Source organism: Pagrus pagrus, assembly GCF_965226575.1.
Source record: "Pagrus pagrus genome assembly, chromosome: 8".
Classification (NCBI taxonomy): domain Eukaryota; kingdom Metazoa; phylum Chordata; class Actinopteri; order Spariformes; family Sparidae; genus Pagrus; species Pagrus pagrus.
In genome coordinates, this window is record NC_140192.1 from 25,787,384 (window position 1) to 25,811,319 (window position 23,936).

Genomic DNA, 23,936 nt, shown 5'->3' on the forward strand with positions numbered 1-23,936 from the left:
CTAATAATATAAAGTGACTCGCTCGCACCCCTGTGACCAATCAAACTCGCCCCAGTCTCAGTCTCGTGTGAGACTCTGAGTCCCAACGGGAGGAGGAAGAAAATCCTCCTTAAAAGCCTATCTGAACTAAATGATGTGGATGATATTGGGCTTCGGTTCCGATAATCAATACTTTTCTCCTGGCATGATAGTGTGCAGAATAAAACGTTTTTGCACGGCCGAATTAGGATAATTTACTTTATTGGTTAATTAGCTGCAGGGATGCAACCGCAGAGGTTATCTGTGTGAGGTGAAGCGGTGCAGCAACACGAGATAAGACATGGAACTATTGCAAATAAATCTTTATGTTCATGTGAGTCCAAACACAAGACAATCTGATCACCCTCTGTCTGATACATTTCATATTTTTATGCCATAGTTTTGCATAGGTGTGTTATTATTTCCTGTTATGTAATTCATAATATGTGTTAATGTTGCTCACACGTCTGCTTCAGTGTACTTATTTAGTCTAAAGTTTTTGGGATGTCTTCATCTCGTCCTTCTCGTGCTTATCAATAAGACATTTTCCTGTGCAAAAATCTGAACTCACTTCAAGAAAAGAAATATTAAACATATTTCAAAAGTCTCCTCCAATCAGCCCAGGAATGTGTGTAGGTGTGGGGAGTCTGCTCCTGTTAATAACACAGCTCTAATTATTTAAAACGGGTTAAACATGTGGGAGTTCTGAACAAAATCGCCTTCATGGGTATTTTCTTTGGTGAAAGGAGAACACCATATTATTCTTTCCCGACAATGTGGACAGTGGGCATTTAGAGAATTTGGTGTCAGGCAGCTCTGTACCTTTGGGGGGGAACCAGGAGGACTTTTACCAAACAGACACAGTGCCACCTAGCGGCTGGCGTTGGAGAGAGCGGAGGAGGACTGCCAACTTCTCATGCTGAAGAAGAAAAGCGTTTAAGATACAGTGAGGCGTATATGTCCAAAGCGGTGCAGACTATGGCAGTTTAATATTACATATGTGGTTTATAAATCAGGAAAAATCATATAAGGGTGTAAAGATTCATTAACACTTTGTGAAAGCTGTTTTTTATTTGTTTTTTTTATAACCTTTGTTTAACTGGGAAGTCACATTGCGATTAAAATCTTCTGACTGAGCCAAGACAGGGTCGAAATAGTAGCATCAAGACAACAACAACAAACCAAAGTACAATAAAACACATTTCAGAAAACAGTGTAAAAACAAGGCAACACTATTTACACATGCACTTCCATTATTCTGCATTTAGATTCATTCAAAGATGCAGGGGCCTCGATTTTAAAGGGGCACTATGTAGTTTTTTGCAGAGGAATTTCAAACTCATAATTGTAATAACGACAATATTAATGAGGTAATAACACAAACTCAGAAATATTTATTTTTTCCATAACTGAATAAACAAGCTGTTCTCAGAAGAAAGTAAGGTCCTAGAACACTATTTGAAGCTAGAAGGGTGGCAGGGTCCGCCACATAAAAACAAAGTACAACAGTATAAAATTGTGTTGTCCTATAAGGTTTTGGTGGAAGTATTTCTTCCATTAAAACTACTGTACATTGTGCACTTTTAAGCTTGGCCTGCAGATGATTTCAGGACCATGAATCATAGTTAAAGGAGTTCATTGTTTTATTTTGGAAAAGAAAAAAATCTGACTAATGCTTTTAAAACTATCTCCAGTCCCTCTGAATTATATTATTTTAAGGGAGCCCTGAGCCTCAGTAAAAGGCGGCAGTATAAGGGAAAATGATCACTATTCACTCAACATGTGTACTTTTCTTCCTGAACAACCCTAGCTGAAGTAATGGCATATAACGTCTGATATTTCACAATAAATGTCTATCCTGTACTATATTACTCACAGATGTAGACAAGCCTGTATGCCCTGCACCTGAGGAGAGGGCTGTACGTCAGGGCTGAGGCTGGAGACAGGTCAGGACAAGGCACCGAAAGGTGCTGGGAAGAAGTATGTGTGTGTACATATGGAATTTTGGGTGTGCGGCTGTGCAATCATTGCAGCTGAGAGGACAGCAGCTCAGTGCGAGGAGGCTGTGTTTTGAAGGAGACATGGCGTCTTCAAGAGAAGGCTGTTGTTCTGAAGGCTGATGTGCTGAGAAAAAAACAAAACATTTTTTCCCTCAGTCTCACCTTGCAATCGATGTGCCTTCGTATCTGAGAGCCAGCTGGATGCAGCATCATTTGAGTTTTTCCCAGCCAAACACTAAAGTGTGTGCATATCAAACTGCTTTAGCCGTGGCTGCCATCCCTGCTCTGTGAGGCCCCCGTAGAAACACCGGGATTCATGTCCCTTTCTCTATTCTGGTATCACAAAACCTTATTAACAGCACCAGAAACAAGAACGCCAGAAAGAAAAATCAAGATACTGCTCTATCTGACTGTAACACTAATACCCCAGTGATACAGCTCCTGCTAGCCCTGTCTACAGTCGTCTCAAATGGAGACAGACAAGTTAAGTATGACAAACCGATGGCATGGTCTCTTTCCCCCAGAGTCTCCAGTGATGATAAATGCAGCTCAGAGCTGCTGCTGAGGCGACTTCATGACAATGGACAGTCTACAGGCTTTTAAGCACTGTCACAATACTACTCTTCTCTGCAGTGATTTAGTGCTCAATTTGTCTCAATATTTTACCCAATAGGACAAGATAGCAGAAGTGGGCGCCCTCCTCTACCCTTAATTCATAGTGTTAAGCTTTTCCTCACATAGACATATATTACTGTGGGGGTTTCCCAAAGAGACAGTTGCTTCCCTTGTTGGGGGGACAGTGTGGAGCAGAGCCTCAGTGTGTCCTCTATGGGCCTGTCACTCAGCTGAGCCATCACAACTCCCTGGGTCAGGGTGGGTTAAGCAGCATCTGTCATCCAGAGAAGCGCTATTGTATTAAAAGGAGGGATGCGACAGAGACCCCAGCGCCGCCGCCGCCACCCCGCCTGCCTCTCCACGTCGGTTGGCTCCACACCTCTTCCACCTCTCCCAGAACAACAGGAAAACTCAGGAGAATCTCTGGTGCTAAACTTGACCCGAGCCCGGAGGATGAGGAAACACTCGTGACATCACTGCCAACCCCGTGTGATCCAAAAATAACTTTCCTGTCCAAGACAAACCTGCAGCCCCCCGAGCGAAACCTGCCCCCAGGGGAGGGTCAGGCACACAAACATGTGGACCGAAGTACGAGCTAGATCTTCACTTGTTCCAAAAAGAGAAACTCTCCTCCTTAGCAGGAAATGCAGCCATGTGATGCAACAAACAGTGGGACAGCTTTTTTGTTCTAGGTGTCGGAGGCCTGTACAATTCTTTCTGACACATTTAAGAATATGTATTTAAGCAATAAGCTGGTGGTTCTGGCTATCACAAAGTGTTTTCAGCTCTGAACATCGAGCATTTCTTCGGCAACATGCCTGGATGTCCTGCGATGTCAAGTCTCGAGCCTCCCTTTGAGAGTCATTTCTCCTCTTCATCTGTTGCCTCATCTATTTAAATGACAGGGGCTCACTCATGACATGTCCCTTCATCTTTTCTGGGAGGGAGACACATGGATGGATGGATGCATGCCTACTGTAGACTACTGTGAGCTGCCACTTAACAGGAGGTGTGTGGGCGAGTCTGCCCATCTCCGCTTTTAGAAACAGCATTATTTGCTTGTTCTGGGGCAGATATGACTGGTTTCCTTGCAGCAGGCACATGTGACCAGTCCTCCACAAACAATAAAAAAGGCGGATATCTCAGGCAGCAGACTGGCGGCTCTTCCTGCTCTTTAGCACGAATTCCGCTGTTATTGTGCGACTCTTGTGACCTGCAGGTCACTGAGAGTCTAGTCCACGCTGGAGTCACTGATAACTCTTCTGAGGGGATGTTTATCCTATCTGATGTGCATTTTACAGTAGAGAACTGGTACTTTTAGTCAAGACTCTGACATGGTCGAAACTACTCCAAATAAATTGAAGATAAAGCTCTACCTGCTCTTACCTTATTATTCTGTAGACACTCATTCATACAGAGTTAGTGGACAGTTGTTTAAAAGCTTTGTTTATGGGACTACATCCTAAGAAAGTGTGTACCGCTACGGCAGGGATGCTCAAGCTGTTTTGCCTGGGGGCCACTTTGGTTACACTTTATAATAACCATCATTAATTAATGGTAAATGTATTGTTAATTAAACTTTAGTAAAACAAATATTAAGCAACTGTTTGTTGTAAAGTTGCAGCTGATGTTTATAATACTTAACGTTTTAAATGTTTGATGAATACTGTGTAGTTCATCTATAAAAATGATATGGACGCCGTTTATAAAGTTGCAACTGCTGTTTGGCTGTTTACAATTGCTTAATAAATGGTTTATAAAGCCTGTCATTGTTAACAGTAAAATAACTGTTCTGTTTCTATCAACGTGGACAAATCGTAGCATTATTACACCGAAGACTTTGTTTATAGTATGTTTTTATGTTTTAAATAAATATTTTTAGTTTTTAGGGTAACTGAATTAAAGGGGACTGTTGGGCCATTCTAGTTAATGATGGTTATTATTAAGTTTTACTACTATTTTTGCAAAATGACAGGAGGCCAGTTAATAAACAAATATTATTCATTTTTATGAGATGAAACAAATAAACATGAAATGCTCTGTTACTCAGCTTTCTTTGAGATGCGTTAATTCAAAATTAACAGACTTATTAACTTAATTAAGATCGTACATGTGTTGACACACTCGCCTATTTGACAGCTAGGTCAGATAATTTATTGCATTTAGTGGCTGCAACTGCTTTTTAGTTGTAAATGCTCTGGTTACATTTGGAAGAACTGATCACCATTTAAGAGCTATAACCTATTCATTCATGCACTCAGTCTAATGTTGGGGAATGTTTCATAAGTAGAAGCTGGTCCTACCAGGAATAGATTTCTTTTCCTGCTCTTCAGCTAATAGTTTTCTTCTGATACAAACCAGGCTGAAAGGCCAACGTGCAAAGATCTCACCGTTATTAAAATCTTTATCGTAGCATACAAAACTGGAATATCTGTCAGCCGATGGACATTTACTAACTGCGATAAACAAGCAAAACTTCTTAAAATCAAAATATTTTAATTCTGAAAATGGTCGGCAGTTCGCCATCACTTATCTACTCACTCATCACTTGCCATCAGGAGGTGCAGGGTTTTACAAGGATGGAAACTGACAGACCTATACGCACGCACATTGAATCTGAATACAACATGTATGCAAAAGCAGAGGATTCTGACCACATCTCCTCAGGTTTAGCCATCAATCTCCAACAACAACAACAACCTGTAAGCAATCAGACAACAGAAGCACAAACTGAAATGTACTTTCCAGACGAAAATTTATTTGATATTTAGATACAATATGTAGACTTAAGGCACACAAAAAGACCTACAGAAAGAAAAGGCACAAAATGTCATACATTCACTACCATGTCCCCTGAATTTCAAAAGCTTATCAGCAACATTTAAAAGCAAAGCTGCTCAGAATTAAATTAGGATAAGACAGTACAGTTTCTTTTGTGAATACGTCCTCTCCTCCATATCGTTGTCTTGACAGATGGTAAGCCATTGATTCTCTTTAGCTACTCGGTTCTCTATTCAACAGACAGCAGGAATCATTACGATAGACTTGGAAACATCAATTACACTGAAGATTCAATCATTCTTAAGCATACAAACCCAGTACAGTACACCAACTGGTTGTCTTATATACTGCGATACAACAGATCAGGTTACATTACAACCACTTCCCCGTAATAACTATTAACATATTTCCCCACAGAAGAAGATACAGTACGGGGGAAAAGAAGTTAACTGTTTGGGGCAACTGATGACTAACAATATCACAAAGATCCTCGCGCTGTATTGTTCACCTGAGAAGTTGTTTTTTTTTTTTTTTTTTATCATGAGAAATATTGCCTCCAAATTTTCCTAAATTACCATTCATGTAAACACAAATCCATTCACACTCTTTGGACAAGCCAATAACCTATTACTGAGGAAGTGATCACATTCCCTCATACAGTTTACAGAAAATAAAAACATTAGGCTCTTTGACCCCAGAGATGTGATTACACCCATGTCTTGAAATGAAAATAGATCTCTAAAAACAAACCCCAATTCCTCTTGCACAATTTAATTTAAGCGACCACAAAAAAAAAAAAAAAAAAAAACACCCACAAAAAATAATGACCACCAGTAAGGATCAAATGAGAAAAATCACCTGTACTATATATGCATGTAACAGTAGTGAGTAACACTGAAGTCCAAAATGATTCTGAGTTGAAGAAAGTGCTCTATGGAGTTGAAAGTCATAAATATGGCAAATCCATCACCAACTTATCTGAGGAAAAGATGTACATCTGCAGCCCTTTGCAGGAACAACTGTGTTCAGGCTGTTCCGGCTGAAACGTACACATTTGTACTTGCTGAAGGAATTGCACTTGCTCAACTGTGTGACACATATCAGGAAACACAAAGGGGGTAAAAAAGACTTTTCTCATAAAGCTATGTCTGTCATGATTTACTCCTAACAAGTAGTAGCTAACAGCTAGTGCTAACCTTTAAAAGGTGTCAGGAAAATTGCCAGTCAGAAACACAGGAGGTAGCTAGAGCGATAGCAGGCCACAGAGGTATAATAATAGGCCCAGAGGTCCAGAGATTAAGGCGAGCAATGTGTGGTGCTGGTGTTGACTGGGCACTGGTAAGGCTGTTATGAATCTGTAACCACACCTAGAATGATGCAGAAGAAGAGGGTCTACCTCAGAGAACCAGATGAGTGAGACAGACCTCGGGGGGTGGGCTGGGTGAGGTGGGGCGAGCAGTGCGGTGTAGTTTGGCTTGTGACAGAGGCTGGAGGGGTGTAGCACCATCTGTGGCTGTTTTTCAGTGCAGTTTTTCTCGGGGGACATCTGTTGGGGAGGTAAATGTTGTTTTGTATGTTATGTGTGAATGTCTGTGGAATAGGCAGTGTGTGGGTTAAAAAAAAAAAAGAAGAAAAAAAAAAAATTCAGTGAGCTGTAAACACTTTCAAAGTAACATCCTTTAGCTGAACAAGCTTGCATGGATCTGCCCGGCTTGAGCTTTTAAAGGATCAGTCACCGGGAAGGCATCCACACCTGTGAGTGTGTGTACCTGTGAGGGTGATTTCACATGTTTGTCCTCACGTTCATGATGTATATATGGCACATGCATCCGTGTGTGTCTTTCTATTAAATCTGTACGAGAGTGAGAGTGAATACCTGTACGGGCATGATTGTCAGTGTTAATAAGATGCAGTGCTTTGGGTATGGTGGGGGCGAGGGGGAAGGATTACAATGGGCCAAGGCGCCAAAGGGTGTTAGTAATCTCATAATGGAGGCTGTGGCAGGAAGGAACATGAGTATGACAAACAGACAGACTCATGCTGGGGAATGCAAACCACATAGCCTCAGTGTGTACAGTTAAAACCGAGGAGGAGACAAAGGGAGGTCAGATGGGGCATCTTGAGAAGAATGTTTTGGGGATAACAAAGAAAGGGAAATCAAAATAATACAGAGGACATATTTGGTCCAACACCTGCCATCGTGGAATCAAGCCAATTAATTTACTTTTGTAAAAAAAATGTCTACTGCGAGAAGCTCCTCTTCTTATCGCTCCAGAAGTTCAGGTAAAAATGGCACCAAAGGAGCCCTCTTAGTCTCCATCGCCGCTGTCATCATGGGTGTTTAAAATCCTTTGCCTTTTCATGCGTCTGCAGCACTGGTTCCTCGTAAATTAGCCTCTTTGCGAAGCTGCGGGAAAACAGAGGAAAATAAACACCATGTTAGATTTATGTAAGCTTAACAGGTGGGAGCAGGTTTAGTGGATGCTTGCATTGAAGGGAAATGTTCATGAATGGTTACTGGTTCATTTTTATTCACCATGTGTAAGTTTCAATCCTTGCATCACAAACCATTAAAATTACAACAAATTTCCTGAAATAGTTAGCCTTCCTTAAAAATCTGCTCCAACCGTCTTTATCAAGCCCCTTGTTTGTCTTCTGGGTAGATAAAAGCATCACTTTCAAATTCTCCCACCCAGAGGCTGATGGCTTTGGAAAGTCAATTAGTGGTAGAATCTGATAGCCGAACACCTTAATGGAACAGTTCAAACTAACAGTGGCTCTAAACAGAGGAATAGACAGATCTGATGAAATGGCATGAGGATTCACCCTCCCACTTCTCCATCCTTTTCCCCATCCTCCCTCCCTTTTTTCTCAATCACAGCACAGACTTCTTCTCAACTGCAGAATTCCATTTGTATGTTAATGAGGAAAAAGGAGCCATCTTGAAGCCACCCCCTCCTCCTCCTTTTCTTGCCCTTTCCTCCACTCATGCCTCCCACTTCTACACCAACAGCACCCGACCAGTATACTTATAGAAAGTGTAGTAGACCAGTGCAGTCTTGTAAAGAACCTGAATGGTAGTGTCTGTATGCAGGATGTGGCCACCACCACCACACTGTGCTGTCCCATACAGTTCAACAGTGACCCTGCTGACCCTCGCGCCCAGAGGTTCAGGCCTTGTCATTCTCCTCACCACAGCCGTCTTTGATGGCACCCGCCTGTTTACTTACTCCAAGGGAAAATGGGAAACACATGCCGAATTGGGCGAGATGTGAGAGAGGGGAGCGCTAAGCACAAAATGCTGTATGTTGGTAGTAAGCCAGGAATGTTTGAGTCTGGCCCACTTTGGCCAGTCCGGCCCGAATTCCTCCTTTTTTCTCCTTGTACGGCCAAGAGCTCCCAGACTGACATTTAGAGTCGTTCCAAGAGCAAACCAGTGGTAAGGTTTTACAGAGAATGCGATTCACAGAAATTAAAGGCTGTGATTTAAAGAACGGCTGTTTGTCTTCTCTGCCTGGTATTCCTCTATGGGGAGGCTCTGGAGTGCAGGTACCGGTCTTGAGCAGACCTTCTGTGCATGTTTTCAACTGCTGGCCACCTCTTAAAAAATAGCATGTGTGATTCTGAGAAGGGTTTGCCCAGATGTCTGGATAAAGCCACAGGAGTGTGTACATATACACAACACACACATACACACTTACTTGTGCAAACCATGTTAAGAGATTTTAGCAAAACGGTTAACGACCTAGCACATTCGTCATATTTCTCTGAAATCTGGTGTTATTGATTAACTATCCAAGAGTGGTGTTGCCAGTTTGGACTGATATAAAAAACAAAAAAATTGTATTCATTAATATAGTGAACACTGGAATTGTTTAATTATCATTTGATATTGAAAAATTGTGAAAAACCAGAGCACTCTTGCTATCGTTTATGAATTAATTTGTATTATTCTTTTATAGAAAAGATTTAAGTGTTTTTGTTTTTTTAAAATTTTGGCTGGAAAGCATCAAACCAATCTGGCAACAGTGAACTATGGACTTGCATGTGAAAGCATAGACACACGTGCACAATTAGACAGTGGGTGAAACCGCTTTGACAACACCAAACAGTAAAGAGTGAAAGCAGCATAGGTGTGCATCAACACAGAAACTCAACAGCAAGCAGGGAAAGCATGATAGAGTCTGGCCTCTACCAGGGAGAACTTACACAGCAACGCTCAGGCCTGCAGCTGGCCTGGCTACTAGTCTGAAGCCTTTGTACCTTGCAAAGAGCCCTTTCTACGCATCTAGACAAAAGTGGAAATACAGTAAATCACAAAAAGGTTAGGAAGCCTGTGGGGGGCGCCTCAGACTATGCAAACATTGGAATTTTTTTTTTTTTTTTAAATGAGTTTGTTTCTATGCATCCCACAAATCATTATGAAATACAATCTTGGTCAAGGAAATCATATGGAGAATTCAGAATGTTGTCATACATCACTCATCAATTTAGCATGCTTCTCTATGTTGAAAATGTGCAGAACAAATGTGTCATCAGCGGAGCAGAATAAGAAGCAGCAGACAAAAGCACACCATAAAAAAGGTGGAAATTATGCCTGATATTAGTGGTACAGGAGTGGTAAATAAGCAAAGCTATGATTTTACACAATGTATTTTAAAAGGACTAGATGATACATTTACAATGGAGACAATATCTGAAGGACTGTGCTAAATCTCATCTGGCAAAAATGACTACTCATGCTGTAAACTGCAATACTGAAACTAAAACAATAATTGGTTAAACGGCTGTTCATCTCTGTTCTGCTAATTTTGGAAGTATACTTTTAGTTATGGGCAATTTTTACATGTGCACTCACATCGGCAAGCTCCTTCTGCGTCTCTTCCTCCTTCCGCCGGATATCATCCATTGTCAGATCCACCCACTTATCAATCATACAGAAGAGCTGGCGGTGGAAGTTAGTGAAGATCCTCTTTTCTTGCTGAGGGAGACAAATATATTCTTGTTAGGGCTGGGTGATATTATTTAAAAATCGATATCACAATATTAATAAGAATGTTTGAAAAAAAAGTTCACATTAGGGAAAACGTATGCAAAATTAGATAACACTTATGTTAAATGCACTGAACCACGCTCCACTGGTATAATCGCCCACAACTAAACTTTCAGTAACTCACAAATTTACTTTTCATCACGATACAAAAACAGTAGCACTGAATTGTCACCCAACACTAATCTTGATCAGTCACCAGTACAGCTGAATACAACTCATGAGCCAAGACAGAAGTTAAACTTTAAATCTATCACTAACATCATGGATGAGGTTCTCCACTCTTTTCTGCAGGCCCCACCACTTGAAGTTGACTGTGACCAGCTTGTAGGCACACATCCTGTTCTGGGAGTTCACCAGCTCTTTCTGTTAGGAGAAGAACAGCAAAAGAATGACAAGACTTACAACCCATCACTTTTTGAAGCGCAGTGTCAGAATAAATAACATAGTGAAAACTTGACAGAAACTTTCCAATGACAAAATAATCGTAAAAACAGCAGAAGGCTGAGAGAATATTATTTTAGACTAATCTTGGCTGCATTCAAAGCTAAAAATGATTAATACATAATGCTTTGGGTATGGAGCTTGCTGAAATAATTATCAATATGAAGATGTGCTGTGCACAGATAAAAGTGCCCTAATCTACAACACACTTTCTAAATCCATCCGCTGCTTGCACTCTGCCTCCCTCTGAAGAAGAGAAGAAAAGGAGGAGGGGGGTTGGGGCAGAGCAAAGTGGATAAACTCCAGATGAAGGGACCATTTCTCTGCCTCCGCCCTGACAGCGACACCGTTCCCGACAGGCATGCCTTTGTGGCCACGGAAGGCAGATAAAACGGTGCTCGCGAAGCGATAAGGGCGTCGCGGTGCAAAGCTGGTTACATTATTAACACCTAGGACCTGCTCACCCCCAGAACACACATACTCTCCCTCCGAGAACACCTGTTTAATTAATCACTTCATTCTGGCTCGGCATTCCAAGAGAAAATGCCACAGACCCGCCTCAATCACCCTCATCCCACTGCCGTTTGATGCCGCGATCACGGAGGAGAGCGAGAGAGGGGAAATGAGAAACATTTCTAAATTTGCAGTGGGTTTAGAAAAGTTGTCATCGCTAAAGGAGAACTTCACATGAAACGGATTCTACATCAAAACACTTACGGTGACATTTCTTCTCTCCCTCTCTGTGCCCCACTCAAAGGAGCAGAAGTTTTCAGAAATACAAAGGGTACCGATATGCAAGCATGTGTGCATGCAGAGATAGACAAGAGTTTTATTGCTCTGAGAAGCTGGCAGAAATTGTGCCTCTGTTGTCAAATAACTACTTTTTTTTTTTTCACCTTTCAAAAACAGTCTTTTTCCATGTCCACAGCGGACGGGAAAGTGATCTAATTAAAAACACAAAATAAAAAGTTGTGCTTCTTTATTCATACTTTTTAAAGCTGTTTGGCTGCCTTTGTTCTGTGAAAATTCTTGAAGCAGAGGAAAGTTTCCCATGGTGAACTTTGAGGGCTCCACAGCAGAGTAGAAATCCTCAGTGCTCCCATCAGTGAGCAGGACCCATTTGTGAGGCTGCAGGGTGCTGCAGGGTACGGCAGGGGTGAGAGGGAAAAGCAACAAAACTCCTGAGAAAGTTTCTTTGTGTGGATGAGCTCCGTCTTATTGACTTCCCATCAAAAGCACATCAGTCTTTATACAGAATTACTGCTCGTCAAAATTCAGAATCAATGTCCATTCACAGTCTCCTTCCCGTTTCTGTTGTCGTCGTTGTCTGTCACACAGAGTCTGGCAGACGCAGCTCAGAATAAAACCTTTATCTGACCTGGTGACTCGAAATTTCTATTACATCCAATTAGAGCTGAGAAAGAGGTGATTTGTCTTCATCAGATTGCAGCCTTACAGTTCTGCAGACCCCACTCCAGCCTTCATCCAGACCTGCACTCTCCAGTACACAGAGCTATTCTCATTATTACAGGTGATTGCGCTAGCGTGGAAAAGAAATCTCTACAAATTGATCCAAATTAAATAAAAATGATCACTACTACATTTGACATGACATTGGTTACAGTTCACTCGTGTTTGTCAATCCTACAGCCGTGGGTCTATGAGAATTGGTCTCCATCGTCTTTGCACGTCTGGACACTGCCGTTTCTCTCCATTCTTGTGCTCAAAGTTACAAAAAGGGATCATGTCTGAAACGCATTTTTTTCAAATCCAGCCACAGATTCTTGATTGGATTGAGGTCTGGTCTCTGACTCTCAAAATGCCTGAAAACAAAAATGTTGATGTCCTAGATTTTGGGTGTTGTTGCCTTGCTGGTTAATAAATCTTTTCCCAGGCAGTTCTCTTGCAGAGGTCAGCAGGTTTTCCACAAGGATTTTTCTGTCTTTTGCTGTATTCATTTTGTCCTCTTATCTTCATAAGCTTTCTGAGGCCTGCTGCAGAGGAGCATCTTCACAGCATTATGGTACCACCACCAAACTCCACACAAAAAGCTCTATTGCTGTTCTCAGACCACTGAACCACTATGTTTGGAAGTCATCTGCATACATTCTGGCAGCACTATCCAATATGGGTTTTTCATGTGTTTGTCTTCAACAGTGGCTTTTTGTCTGTTGTGGGTTTCTCCACTAATTGTTGTATGCATAGTGTCTCCCATCCCTGCCATTGTACCCTGCAGCTTGTTCAGACTTGGCATAGACCTCTCTCTGGGGAGGACAGTCTGCTTTAGAAAGATTTACAGATGTTCCATATTCTTTTCATTTTATTATGACCTCTCATTATTTCTTTAGTGCCTTGGAAATATTCTGCACAGAATTATTCAGAGCCTGGTGAAATTAGAGGATAGAGTCTGGTATACAGGGCCAAACACATGTTGAATTTCTGTTCAGACGGCTGTGACAATAACTGCCATTTGTGTGTGAATGTTATATATACATATGATTTCCACATGAGCATTACCTTCCAGTTGGGCCCAAGGGGTCCTCTGCCGGTCTTAGCTGACCTGAAACGAGCAGGGTCCTCAGATTCCTTGTAGTCCTACAGCGAGAACAAGTTATATAATTAATACAATAAATAAAATGTAGCTGAAAACTGTTCAACAAGCTGAAGTAATCTGTATTACAAACTTAAATGTTCATTCATAAATACTGCTACAAGTTGAATTGAGCAATTAAGAAGTTTGATAATTTACAGACATAATTATTATCATGAAAAAAAAGCACTACAGAAAGAAAAGTTTCACGTGACTATAACATTCAGAATTTGTGGTGTGGAGGGATAGGACCGAAACCTATTATTTTTTAACAACTGTGTTGGTTACTGTAAGTGCAGCTAAACTTCTATAAATCCAAAAACAATTCTTAATCAATAACCCTGTTCAACAAACATTAAACATGGAGAAAAGCTATATTTCAATTGTTACAAACACGCTAAAATTTAAAGGATAACTACCGTTTTTTACAACCTGGACCTTTTTTCTTGCAAAAGATATGGTCATTTACTCACCCAGATAACTTTGGTGTCATTTGGCGTCGTTCGGACGAAATTAGATCCAGTGTAGCGCCGATATATCCATATAATGCGAGTAATGGGGCAGCGACACACAGCCTCTATATAACGCATTATCTGCCACGAAACTAGTTCATTTCACCAATATTTTGTTACGATATGCTAGCGCTATTCCCCTCTGAGTCCGGGCTCGTCTATTGTCAACATCCGGGGTCTGTAGGTTGAGCTACTACCTCTGACCTGGAAGATGTCGTCTCTGAGCTGCGCGCGCACCCGCGACAGCCCGGCTTGTTTACCTGTAGCTGCTACTGCTAGTTTGACCCCGGATGTTGATAACGGACGAGCCCGGACTCGGAGGGGAATAGCACTAGCATATCGTAACAAAATATTAGTGAAATGAACTAGTTTCGTGGCAGATAATGCGTTATATAGAGGCTGTGTGTCGCTGCCCCGTTACTCGCATTATATGGATATATCGACGCTACACTGGATCTAATTTCGTCCGAACAACGCCAAATGACACCAAAGTTATCTGGGTGAGTACATGACCATATCTTTTGCTAGAAAAAAGGTCCGGGTTGTAAAAAACGGTAGTTATCCTTTAAGCGGTCTGTTTGGCTTCATTTGCCATGTAGGCCATCTTAAAATCTGGCAAAAGTAAACTCAGCTGCTGATTGAGACAAACCAGCCCCTCCCTCCTCCCTCTAATGGAACCTGCAGGCAGTGAACCACAGCAAATGAACTAGGCTACGTAAAGCGGAATTTAGTCAGAGGATGACGCAGTGTAGGCTACGTGGCCACGTTAAGTGTGGATGTGGAAGTAAACAGAGGCTAGAGGGACGCAAACCAGGACCAAAATGGAGAGAGGTCTTCAGAAATTACTTTTAATAGGGCAAGTTGTAATTGTTCTTGCATGTCAGCTAGCATTGGCCATGTTGCATGCTGTCCGGAGACGACAAAGAAATGCAATGATTATAATGCACGCAGCAGATCGGTCATGTGAGTTGAATGTCCACTATGTTTGAGTTTATTCAGCAAATATGCTCCGTTTTTGTGAATTAGAGGAAGTTTTTTTCAAATTTTGCCGTTTCAATAAAATATCTAATGCGATATTCTTCAAAATGCACATAAAATGCTTTACTGAAACACAGCTACTGACACTTAAAGGCCAAAGATACCACCCTTATTCTCCAAAACCTGGCACTCCCTGGAGATAATGTCACACAGCAAAACCAAAACACAACTCCGGCTTAAGTGGCTCGGAGATGAAAGACCATCTATGGGGCGTCGAGTCCACCAGCAGAATCTGGTTAATTAGTGTGACATTGCTGCTAGTTTACATAAGTGAGTTTGATTGCATTTACCTGCTGATGAGAGCTTATGATGCAGCACAGTCAAATCTATGTGTGTGTGCTTAAGTGCAACTGTTCCAGCTGCGACAGCACTCCAAACATATAGCAAAATACTGAACAATACCGAGCACATATGTCAGGCACGACAAACATGACAAAGTTGACTTCATTAAACATGCAAGAAAAATAGAAATACAAATAAATGAAATGGCTTTAAAATACCAACGGCTCAAGGGCCCAGCAATTTTAAATAAATCATGATGCGCCTGCAGCTAAAAGCTACTTTTCAGGGCTATCGGCCAACAGGAGGGTGCCAAACGTGTGGAAAGAGATAGAAACCCATACACACACACACAATAATTTGGCTGTTTTAATGCTGAGGGCTCCGTCACTATAACAATACACTGTGCTGCACTAATGAGGTCTGTGAATCGATATGCCGTGGTAGACGAAAAGGACCTACTCCTCAAGTAAAAGAGGGTGTGTTAGAGTGCGAGTGTGTTTGTGTCGTGTGTGTGTGAGTGTGTGTTTGTCTAGTTCCGGCATACGAAGCACTGTGAGCCTTAATTACACTAACAAACTCATCTTTGCTGGCGGTACGCCCCAGGCCCTGCAGCCATGCCTGAGGCTGAGGGCTGATAGGGTCCTCAGACACAACGCACTCCTCCAGCAAGGCAAACACCTCCGCCTCGTTAACCAACTACCGCAAACAAACACGTACACACACACACAAACCAATGCCTCTCAGCCAAATAGCCACACATACACACAGAGCCACAGTGAAATGAGGCAATGTGATGTCAAATAACAGCAATAATGTGCAACATCTTCAAATGAGATTTCAGAGACCAAATGTAGTATTAAAACCTCACATTTAGATTCTGACATATTATTGGGGAAATATTAGGCTTCTCAATAGTGTGAATAGCTTTTGGTGTTTGATGTTTATGTCAAATGTACTTCCAAATGATGGATAATTTACATTTACTTAAAACATTATGAAATGAGTAAATGTATCTACTCTGTAATGAGAAAATGCCAGTTCTTTCCATCAACTGTCAGCAAAAAGATAGGACTTTCTTGATTTTTTTTTCCATCTTCTGGTAATACAGTTTATTTAAATATATCTTCAGTCTTGGAACCACTAGTTATACTAAACCTGTTCTGGTAAATACAAGATGTACCTAGAAGCAATCTAACAATAAGTCATAAAAGAATATTCCACATGCTCTGCTCTAGTGAAGCAAAAAGGTGGACAGCACTGGAAAAAGTGGTCAATTAATCAGTCAGCTGATTAACAGTTTAGTATTAAAAACATTTGTAATACTGCCAACTTATTGAAGATGAACATTACTGGATCACAACTTCTCTGATGTGTTGGTTAGCATATTTCTCGATTTTCAAATAAATACAATCAGTTTCTTTTTTTCTTTTTTTCACAATTCCTCTAAAAAAAACCAAAAAAAAAAAAAAAACATGACATCACCCTAGCTCTGGGAAATTTGTTAAACGCTTTTGCATAATAACCAATCAACGCAGACATGATTGGATGACGATGTTAAATATGAATAATTTAAAATGTGACGTGATGTTTTAGTAATTCTGTTTCAATTTATCTATACTAAAAAAATGTCTTGTTGTCCCAGCTTTAGTTGCAACACACTACTTATGTAATTACTGACACCAAAATAGCTGTCTGTAAAGATAATTACTTTTTCAAAAATATGTTCAAACATCAGTGAAATGATTACTGCTAGTAAAAGAAATGTATCAATATCACCCATTTGAACACGCCTTGTGTGAACTGTGATTGTCTATGTAATGATCAGACTTGTCCACATGAAGGCGCCAAACTGTTTTTATCTTGCACTGGAGAGGTGCCAGAAGAGTTTCTACTTACAGCAGCGGACACTTGACTTCTGTCTGCAATGTCAATGGGCACAACAGCTACATCCTTCCACGTGGCACTGTCCAATTTGTGCACCTAAACAACCCAGCAACATTTTTAAAACAAAACTGTCAGAAGAGCATATAAACTCAAATCTGATGTCAAAGTGGATATTAGCTTACTTACATTTTCTATTGTTCCGAGGTCCGGTTTGTGCCATGTCTCAATTTTAATGATGAAGTTGTCTTTCATGTACTCGTTCTGGAGAAGACAGAGTCAGGATAGGATTATACAGAAATGAGAGTAGAGAGCATAAATTAACTATACTGAAAGATCTCAAACATAGCTAAAGAAATAATTTGATAATTTACAAAAACAAACAAACAACAAAAACATTAAAAAGGCTACATACCGTCACAACTGGATCAAGGTTAGGCATGAAAACGAGAAAGAAAACACAATTATTTTATACACACATAAAAACAGACACTATAAATTCACACCAACAGAAAATACACAGCCATGATGCAAGTAACACAAGTGTATTTAACCGTGGAGTAAGGGTTTCAGGGTAAAGCAAAGGTAAAGCAACATCAGGAGGGGGACTCACTGGTTCTGCAGTAGGGATAGGCATTCCAGGCCTTTTCATGGAATTCAAGGGAATTTGCAGGAGCTAGTCGTCTTAAAAACGCTGGGACCTTACTGTGGGCAAAACAGGGTGGCAATTGGTAGATGTAAGGGGAGAAAGGGAGAAGACAAATTGTCTTAGTTATCAGAGGTTCAAGAAGAACGATTGTGCAGACGTAAAATGTACAACTTAAAATGCTTCACAACAAAGATAAGACAATGCTGCCACTGCCTGGTAGCCCAGTGCTATTACACTGTAGTTATGGGATGGAATGATAATGAAAAAGGTTACAAAAGAAAAAAAAACAAAAAAATGTACATACTTTGCTATGTGGTAGATTTTGTGGGTGTACTGTCCTTTCTCGCCATCTTCTTCGTAGGGCTCGTTCACCAGTACCTCAATGCCATCACCACCACCGGTCTCATTTTTACTTGCTTCAGCCACTGAGAACAGCTGTCCCACTTGATACTGGAACACAAATAATACAACATTTAACACAAAAACTTACAGTATAACCAGGGGAAAGAAAAAAAAAGTACTTTCAGTACTGTTCTTTACCTCTCTGTGAGGTACTTGAGTATTTCCTTTTTCTGCTACTTTATACTTCCTCTCCACTACATTTATTTAATAACTTTAGTAACTAGCTACTTTGTAGTTTCAGATTATTCAGTGTTTAAAGGCTATTAATTGTGACGTATTACCAATCAGATATCGTTGTGGGCGGGACATTGTGTGAGAGGACGTTGCATCAGAGCCAAAGTAATACATTCAAATCGGTTTATTTCATCAGCAATCTGGCAGAAAAATACCCGATACCAATAATTGGAAAACGGTGTATATCGGCCCCAATCTGTCTACCCTTAGATACAAACCAATAATCTTATATTTTTGTAGATCCTAACCTGTAGTTCATGCAAACCTGTAGGTAAGAAAGGCTAAGATGCAGTGAGCAAAAATTTATAATTTAATATTTCATAGCTCAAACAAGGTTTGCTGTGTTAAAACTTGAGACTTTTCACAGAACCCTTGCAGAACATGTGCTGCAAGTTGCAATTGTGTTGCCTTCCTTTAAAACTATAACAAAAAAACCCAAAACATCCACACCTGCAGTGTCATGTTGGCTCATGTTTGACTTTCAAGTCCAATGGGCTGTACTGTTCTTTTCTTCTTCTGTGTTTATTAATGGTTTGCAGAACAACTTTCAAGGTGCAAAAAGCCACCTACTGTATTAGGGTTTATAAATGCTGCGCTTGATGAGTCAAATAAGGAATTTGGCTTCATATTATCGGCTATATTTCACAGACAATGATAAATAACTGATAATGTAAATATCCCTACATCAGTCTGATATATTAGCGGGCTAACCTATTCCAAACACGTGTTGTTAGCATTACACAACTATCCCAGTCGTTTGTTGTCGTTTTGTCCTTGTCAATGTTGTCTTCTTTGCATTTTATCTTGCCTTTTGGCTTGTGACACCGTCGAATGAGGCAATGTCTACCTCCTCACAGGTGTCCAGACATGACATGTGAGCAGTTCAGCCAAAAAATAAATAAATCTTTCCTTGGACCTCTTGTCTGCTTGATCCACTGCTGGTTTACAGCCCTGTGGCTTACATTAATGCTATAAATAATTATGGAGACACTGCAGTCAGTTATCATTTGACTTGTCCTTCAAAATTGAGCAAATCAGCAAACATAAACTTAGACCTAATTTGTTATTGTCCTACTGTCACTAATAGATTGCAGATTTATATAATATGCCAAGAGAAAAATGACTGCAGAATGCAATAGTCAAATAAGCAGCTTGGATCAGACCATTGGTGTGGGAGCAGAGGTCATTTTCCAATCATGCGGATGTCTTTTCACAATAACACACAGAAGAGCAGCCATAATCTGGACTGTTTATTTGCATTTTCAAACTTAAATAATCTCATGTTGTTTGAACAATGGACGGTGCAACCAAAAGATTGATGTTTGTTAATATTTTAACTACCAGAGCTCTTTTTAGTGTTACTCCCTTATTCGAGTATTTATTAGAGTCACTTATTTTTTTTAATTATTTGGAATAAGCTTTAAAATGCAGTACTAGCTGCCGGGGGAATTCATCACCATATAGGGCAGCAGGGGATTGATGACATAAGCCCTTAAATACACAAGGAACAAATTGTGCTCTTGTAAAAGCAAGCACAAGAATTACAAATTGAGCTTTTTGGATAAGACTGTGTTGCCTTAACTTAAGATAGTGGCGTATTCCTTATTCTCTGCTTTAACTCTTTGTGAATACAATGATTATTTTTAAGAACAGTGCATTACAGAGACTTGCTGTAATTCCTATAAAACCATCACCGTGTGACCCATTTCAAGCTCAAATAAGGATTTCAGGTTCTACTGCATGAGAGACTAACAGAAAGAATTTCTTCGTCTTTCACATCCTCTGCACTTACTGGCATAGGTCCTCTATGCCAGATCCTGTCACTAGACTCAAGCTTAGTTTGTTGTTATTTATAACGAGAAAAGAGAAAGGTGAAAAGTACAAGATATCCGTTAGAACCAAGAATCTCTTAAATGAAAATAAAGCTGTTTCAGTAGCGACTCAGTGTGTCTATAAAATAAAGATGCCATAAACTGATTACTCACCTCCTCGACAGTACAGGGTAAAACCACACGGCTGCAAAAGAGAGAGAAGTGTGGTTACATTCACACAACATGTGTTCCTAAAAAAGACATAAATAAGCCAGAAGAACTACAATTAAACTTTTAAGTGAACAACTTTACTCCAATATAGCTCGGCACTTAGTAGTGAACACGTAGTAACAACAAGCAACTCAATTTACTCAGTTTGGACCGCTGTCCAAATCTTTTAAATATTAATTAAGAAGTTATCAAGTCCTCACACAAAAAATGAGCCAGTGCAGAAGAAGCATGCATGCTCCATCATGGCAAATAACTTCCCCAATGCACAGAAATGTCCTCACTGCTAAAAGACAGGAAGCAAGTCGCTGGCACTCTTTTTGCCGCCTGTGACACATTGCTGACAGCAGCAAGATGAGAGGGACGGATCACTAGACCAAAATGGAATTGACAGAGCCGAGATTGGAGATGGTCAAGAGATGAAGAAAACCAAAAAGGTACAGCTTTTTATTACATAAGACGCCCAGACATTGAAGACAGTATTTCCTGTTTGGATGGTAAAAGTATGCTGCAACTTTTGTCTTCAATTCAACAGACTTCTACTTCAGGGTGTGGCAGGCTGTGCCCAAAGCAATTGCATCATTTATGAACATGAAGCCTCTGTCATCGACCACTAACTACACAGTGCAAGAGGGGGGGAAAAAAGTAAGCAGAGGAAGTTCTCTTAAAGCAGAGATCCCAACCAAGGATGAAGTGTACCCTGACGCATCAACACTACATTTGCACTTCAATGCTGATGAGAATTTGCATTTTGTCCAGATTTAACACTATTCAATTAACAAGGCTCAACTCTAACAACTCTTAAGAAAGGCTTTGTGATGAGTGACCTTGACTTTCAATATAGGTCAGGTGTGGAGATGGTAGGATATGAGATTTTAAATTGCAGATTGTGAGAAAACCACTGAGGATAAGTTGATCATGGTGAATTTCCACTATCAGTGTCCTGTGAAATGCAAAAAACGTAAATTTTCCTTATTTTCTTTTTGTAATTTCCACGTAGAGCCTGCATCTTTCCACTCATTCAAAATCCTAAACCTGTCACCACGACTGAAGGCTCTGCTTGCCCTTGTATCCCCCACAAATACAAGTTAAATCAGACAACATTAATTTATCCTTTATTTATACAGAGGGACCTTATGATTTGGGATTTCCTTATTCAAGATGGTTTGTTTTTTTTGCGCTAAAACACCTGTTAACTAAAAAGATGCGTGTCCCATACATGCTGCAATAAAAATGTTGGTCTTTTACATATTTCAAGAGTTGTAAGCATATTTGGAAGATCAAAATGTATGATGTGTTACAGTGCACGGATGTCATTTTGGAAGTTTATAGTTAAACTATAAAATATTCTGCCTCGGTTACAGTACATATCTTGTGTGTTTGATGTGTTTTGATAAACACTGTGGGCTATTGGCTGATATATCGATATCAGAATTTTTTCTTCCATAATATCGGAATTGGCACTGGTCCCAAATTTCAGTATCCGTCTGGCTCTAGGTTTTGCGGCTCTAATCTGTATTCTATCTGTATTTGTGAGAGTTTCTGATTTCTGTAGGGTGCAGAATCCAAATCCATCCATGCACCCACCACTACTAAAACTGTGGACTTATAGTTTTAGTATCCATAATTACAAATAATTTCCTAGATAACATGTAAAAGAAATTAAAAGGACAGTTATGTAGCTATAGGAAGGTATAGTTTAATGCTTATACTGTCTCACAGTATGGACAGGAATAAAGTCGCTTAAACTAATCTTATGACCAATCAAACATTTTGAAAAGGCATCAACCAAATCTGGGATTAGTTGTAAAACCTTGCAGCTCTTCATAAAGTTTGCCGTCATTTGCTTGTAATGTAATCTGGTATTCAAGTTTATTATAAAGCTCCTGTTTGGGCTTCACTACCGAACAATTTCTAATCTCATTTAATGTATTAGACTGGTGTTACCGTGCTACAGGACTTTAGCTTTAATGAGTTAATGTCATTCAAACATAAGACACTGAACAGAAGTCTCACATTTAAGAGGGCAAAGACACTGATGAAACCAAAACAAACTTGACAAAAGTTTTCAGAAGTCCAGTGGTTCTAACATTAGTCAGACATGTTTCTGTGTAGGAATACGAAGAATTTCCTGCTCCCGTTTGACGTATTTTCCTGATGAATAACATAATGGATTTAATGACAACATGAGTATCTGTTGACGCAGGTTCATGACTCACACAGCTAACTGCTAGCTACCGTAACCTAGGTACTACTACCGCAAGCAAAGTAGTTGATAGAAACTGCTTGGTTTGGCAAGAAGAACCCGGCGAAATTCGCCCGTTAATCAACTTATGTTATCTTGAATAAGATTAACTGGCGCCGCAACGAGCTGATGTGTCAATGTTGTAAAGACAACATTAGCAGCGCTAGCTGACAAGCCATTCATGCTGCACTGTTATGTTAGCTAGCATTAGCAAGCGGTGAGCTAACTCGTAGCTCAAGTTAGTAAAAGTTTTACAGCTTAAACGCGCAAATGCCGGACCTCTATGTTTTAAACGCGTGTCACAAACCACAGCCTGAAGTGTTTAAAAGCCGACTACTGAATAGGAACATACGGGAATAACAGCAGCAGCTGTCACAGAGCCGCACCGCTGTCAGCGCTGGTAGGCCAGAGACGTTCCTGAGCAATCCCACCCATCCCTCGTGTGACAGACACCACACAACATGAAAAGTTTTCCTTAGTGTCCAGCCAGCGACTAAACTGCCCTGCCTGACTGAATCCGTTGTGAAGCGATGTAGTGGCTTCAAATGTATCAAAAACGAACAGTTCAGACACTTACTACTCCTTGATGATGACCATGGTAGCTCGCTCCTCGGTTGTACTGACACTGCCCAGCTACTGTTAATTGCTGCCGAGTGCTGACGTCTTGAACCACTGTGAGCCGCGCGTGGTCCCTCCCCGGTGAGCGGTGATTTGCGGAAGAGGGCATGGCCGGACCTACTAATTAGTATTAACCAATACAATCTCTTCCTGGTGGCTTTTAACCCGCCCTTTGTACACCTGGTCTGATCCACGGCCCGTACAATTATAATACCCTTGTCAACAGCACTAGTCAGTCAGTGCATCACATTAAAACCAGTTATTGAGGTGTGGCATCATTTCATACGTATTTAAAGGTAAGAATAATGGAATAGGGAGCAGTATATTCACAAGGGCAACTGCTAACTGCAGCCATTGATAGCTAGTTAGCTCAGCTAGCTGTGCAGTTAGCAGTCCAGACTGGGAGTTTAGAGCACAGTGGTAGTGTTGGTGTTTACACTGCTAACACTAGAGCTTTGGACCAGGATGGGCCAGGACTAGCCAGTTAGCACGCTAACTTTAGCATATCTCTGTATGCATAACTAATATTCTTACATAC

At 40.6% G+C, this 23,936-nt stretch overlaps 1 protein-coding gene across 1 annotated transcript; it reads right to left on the minus strand.

Annotated features, from left to right (window-relative positions):
- Positions 1–5,369: 5,369 nt before the first annotated feature.
- LOC311261661 (phosphatidylinositol transfer protein beta isoform-like) lies at positions 5,370–23,447 on the minus strand. The gene is made up of 11 exons (XM_084360496.1): positions 23,358–23,447; positions 20,482–20,512; positions 18,165–18,310; positions 17,825–17,916; positions 17,627–17,634; positions 17,401–17,475; positions 17,227–17,310; positions 13,426–13,503; positions 10,726–10,830; positions 10,273–10,395; positions 5,370–7,821 (listed from the first exon to the last, which is right to left on the minus strand). Exons 1-11 carry the CDS (start codon positions 23,375–23,377, stop codon positions 7,774–7,776), a joined length of 810 nt encoding a protein of 269 aa, XP_084216622.1. The 5' UTR covers positions 23,378–23,447; the 3' UTR covers positions 5,370–7,773.
- Positions 23,448–23,936: the final 489 nt, after the last annotated feature.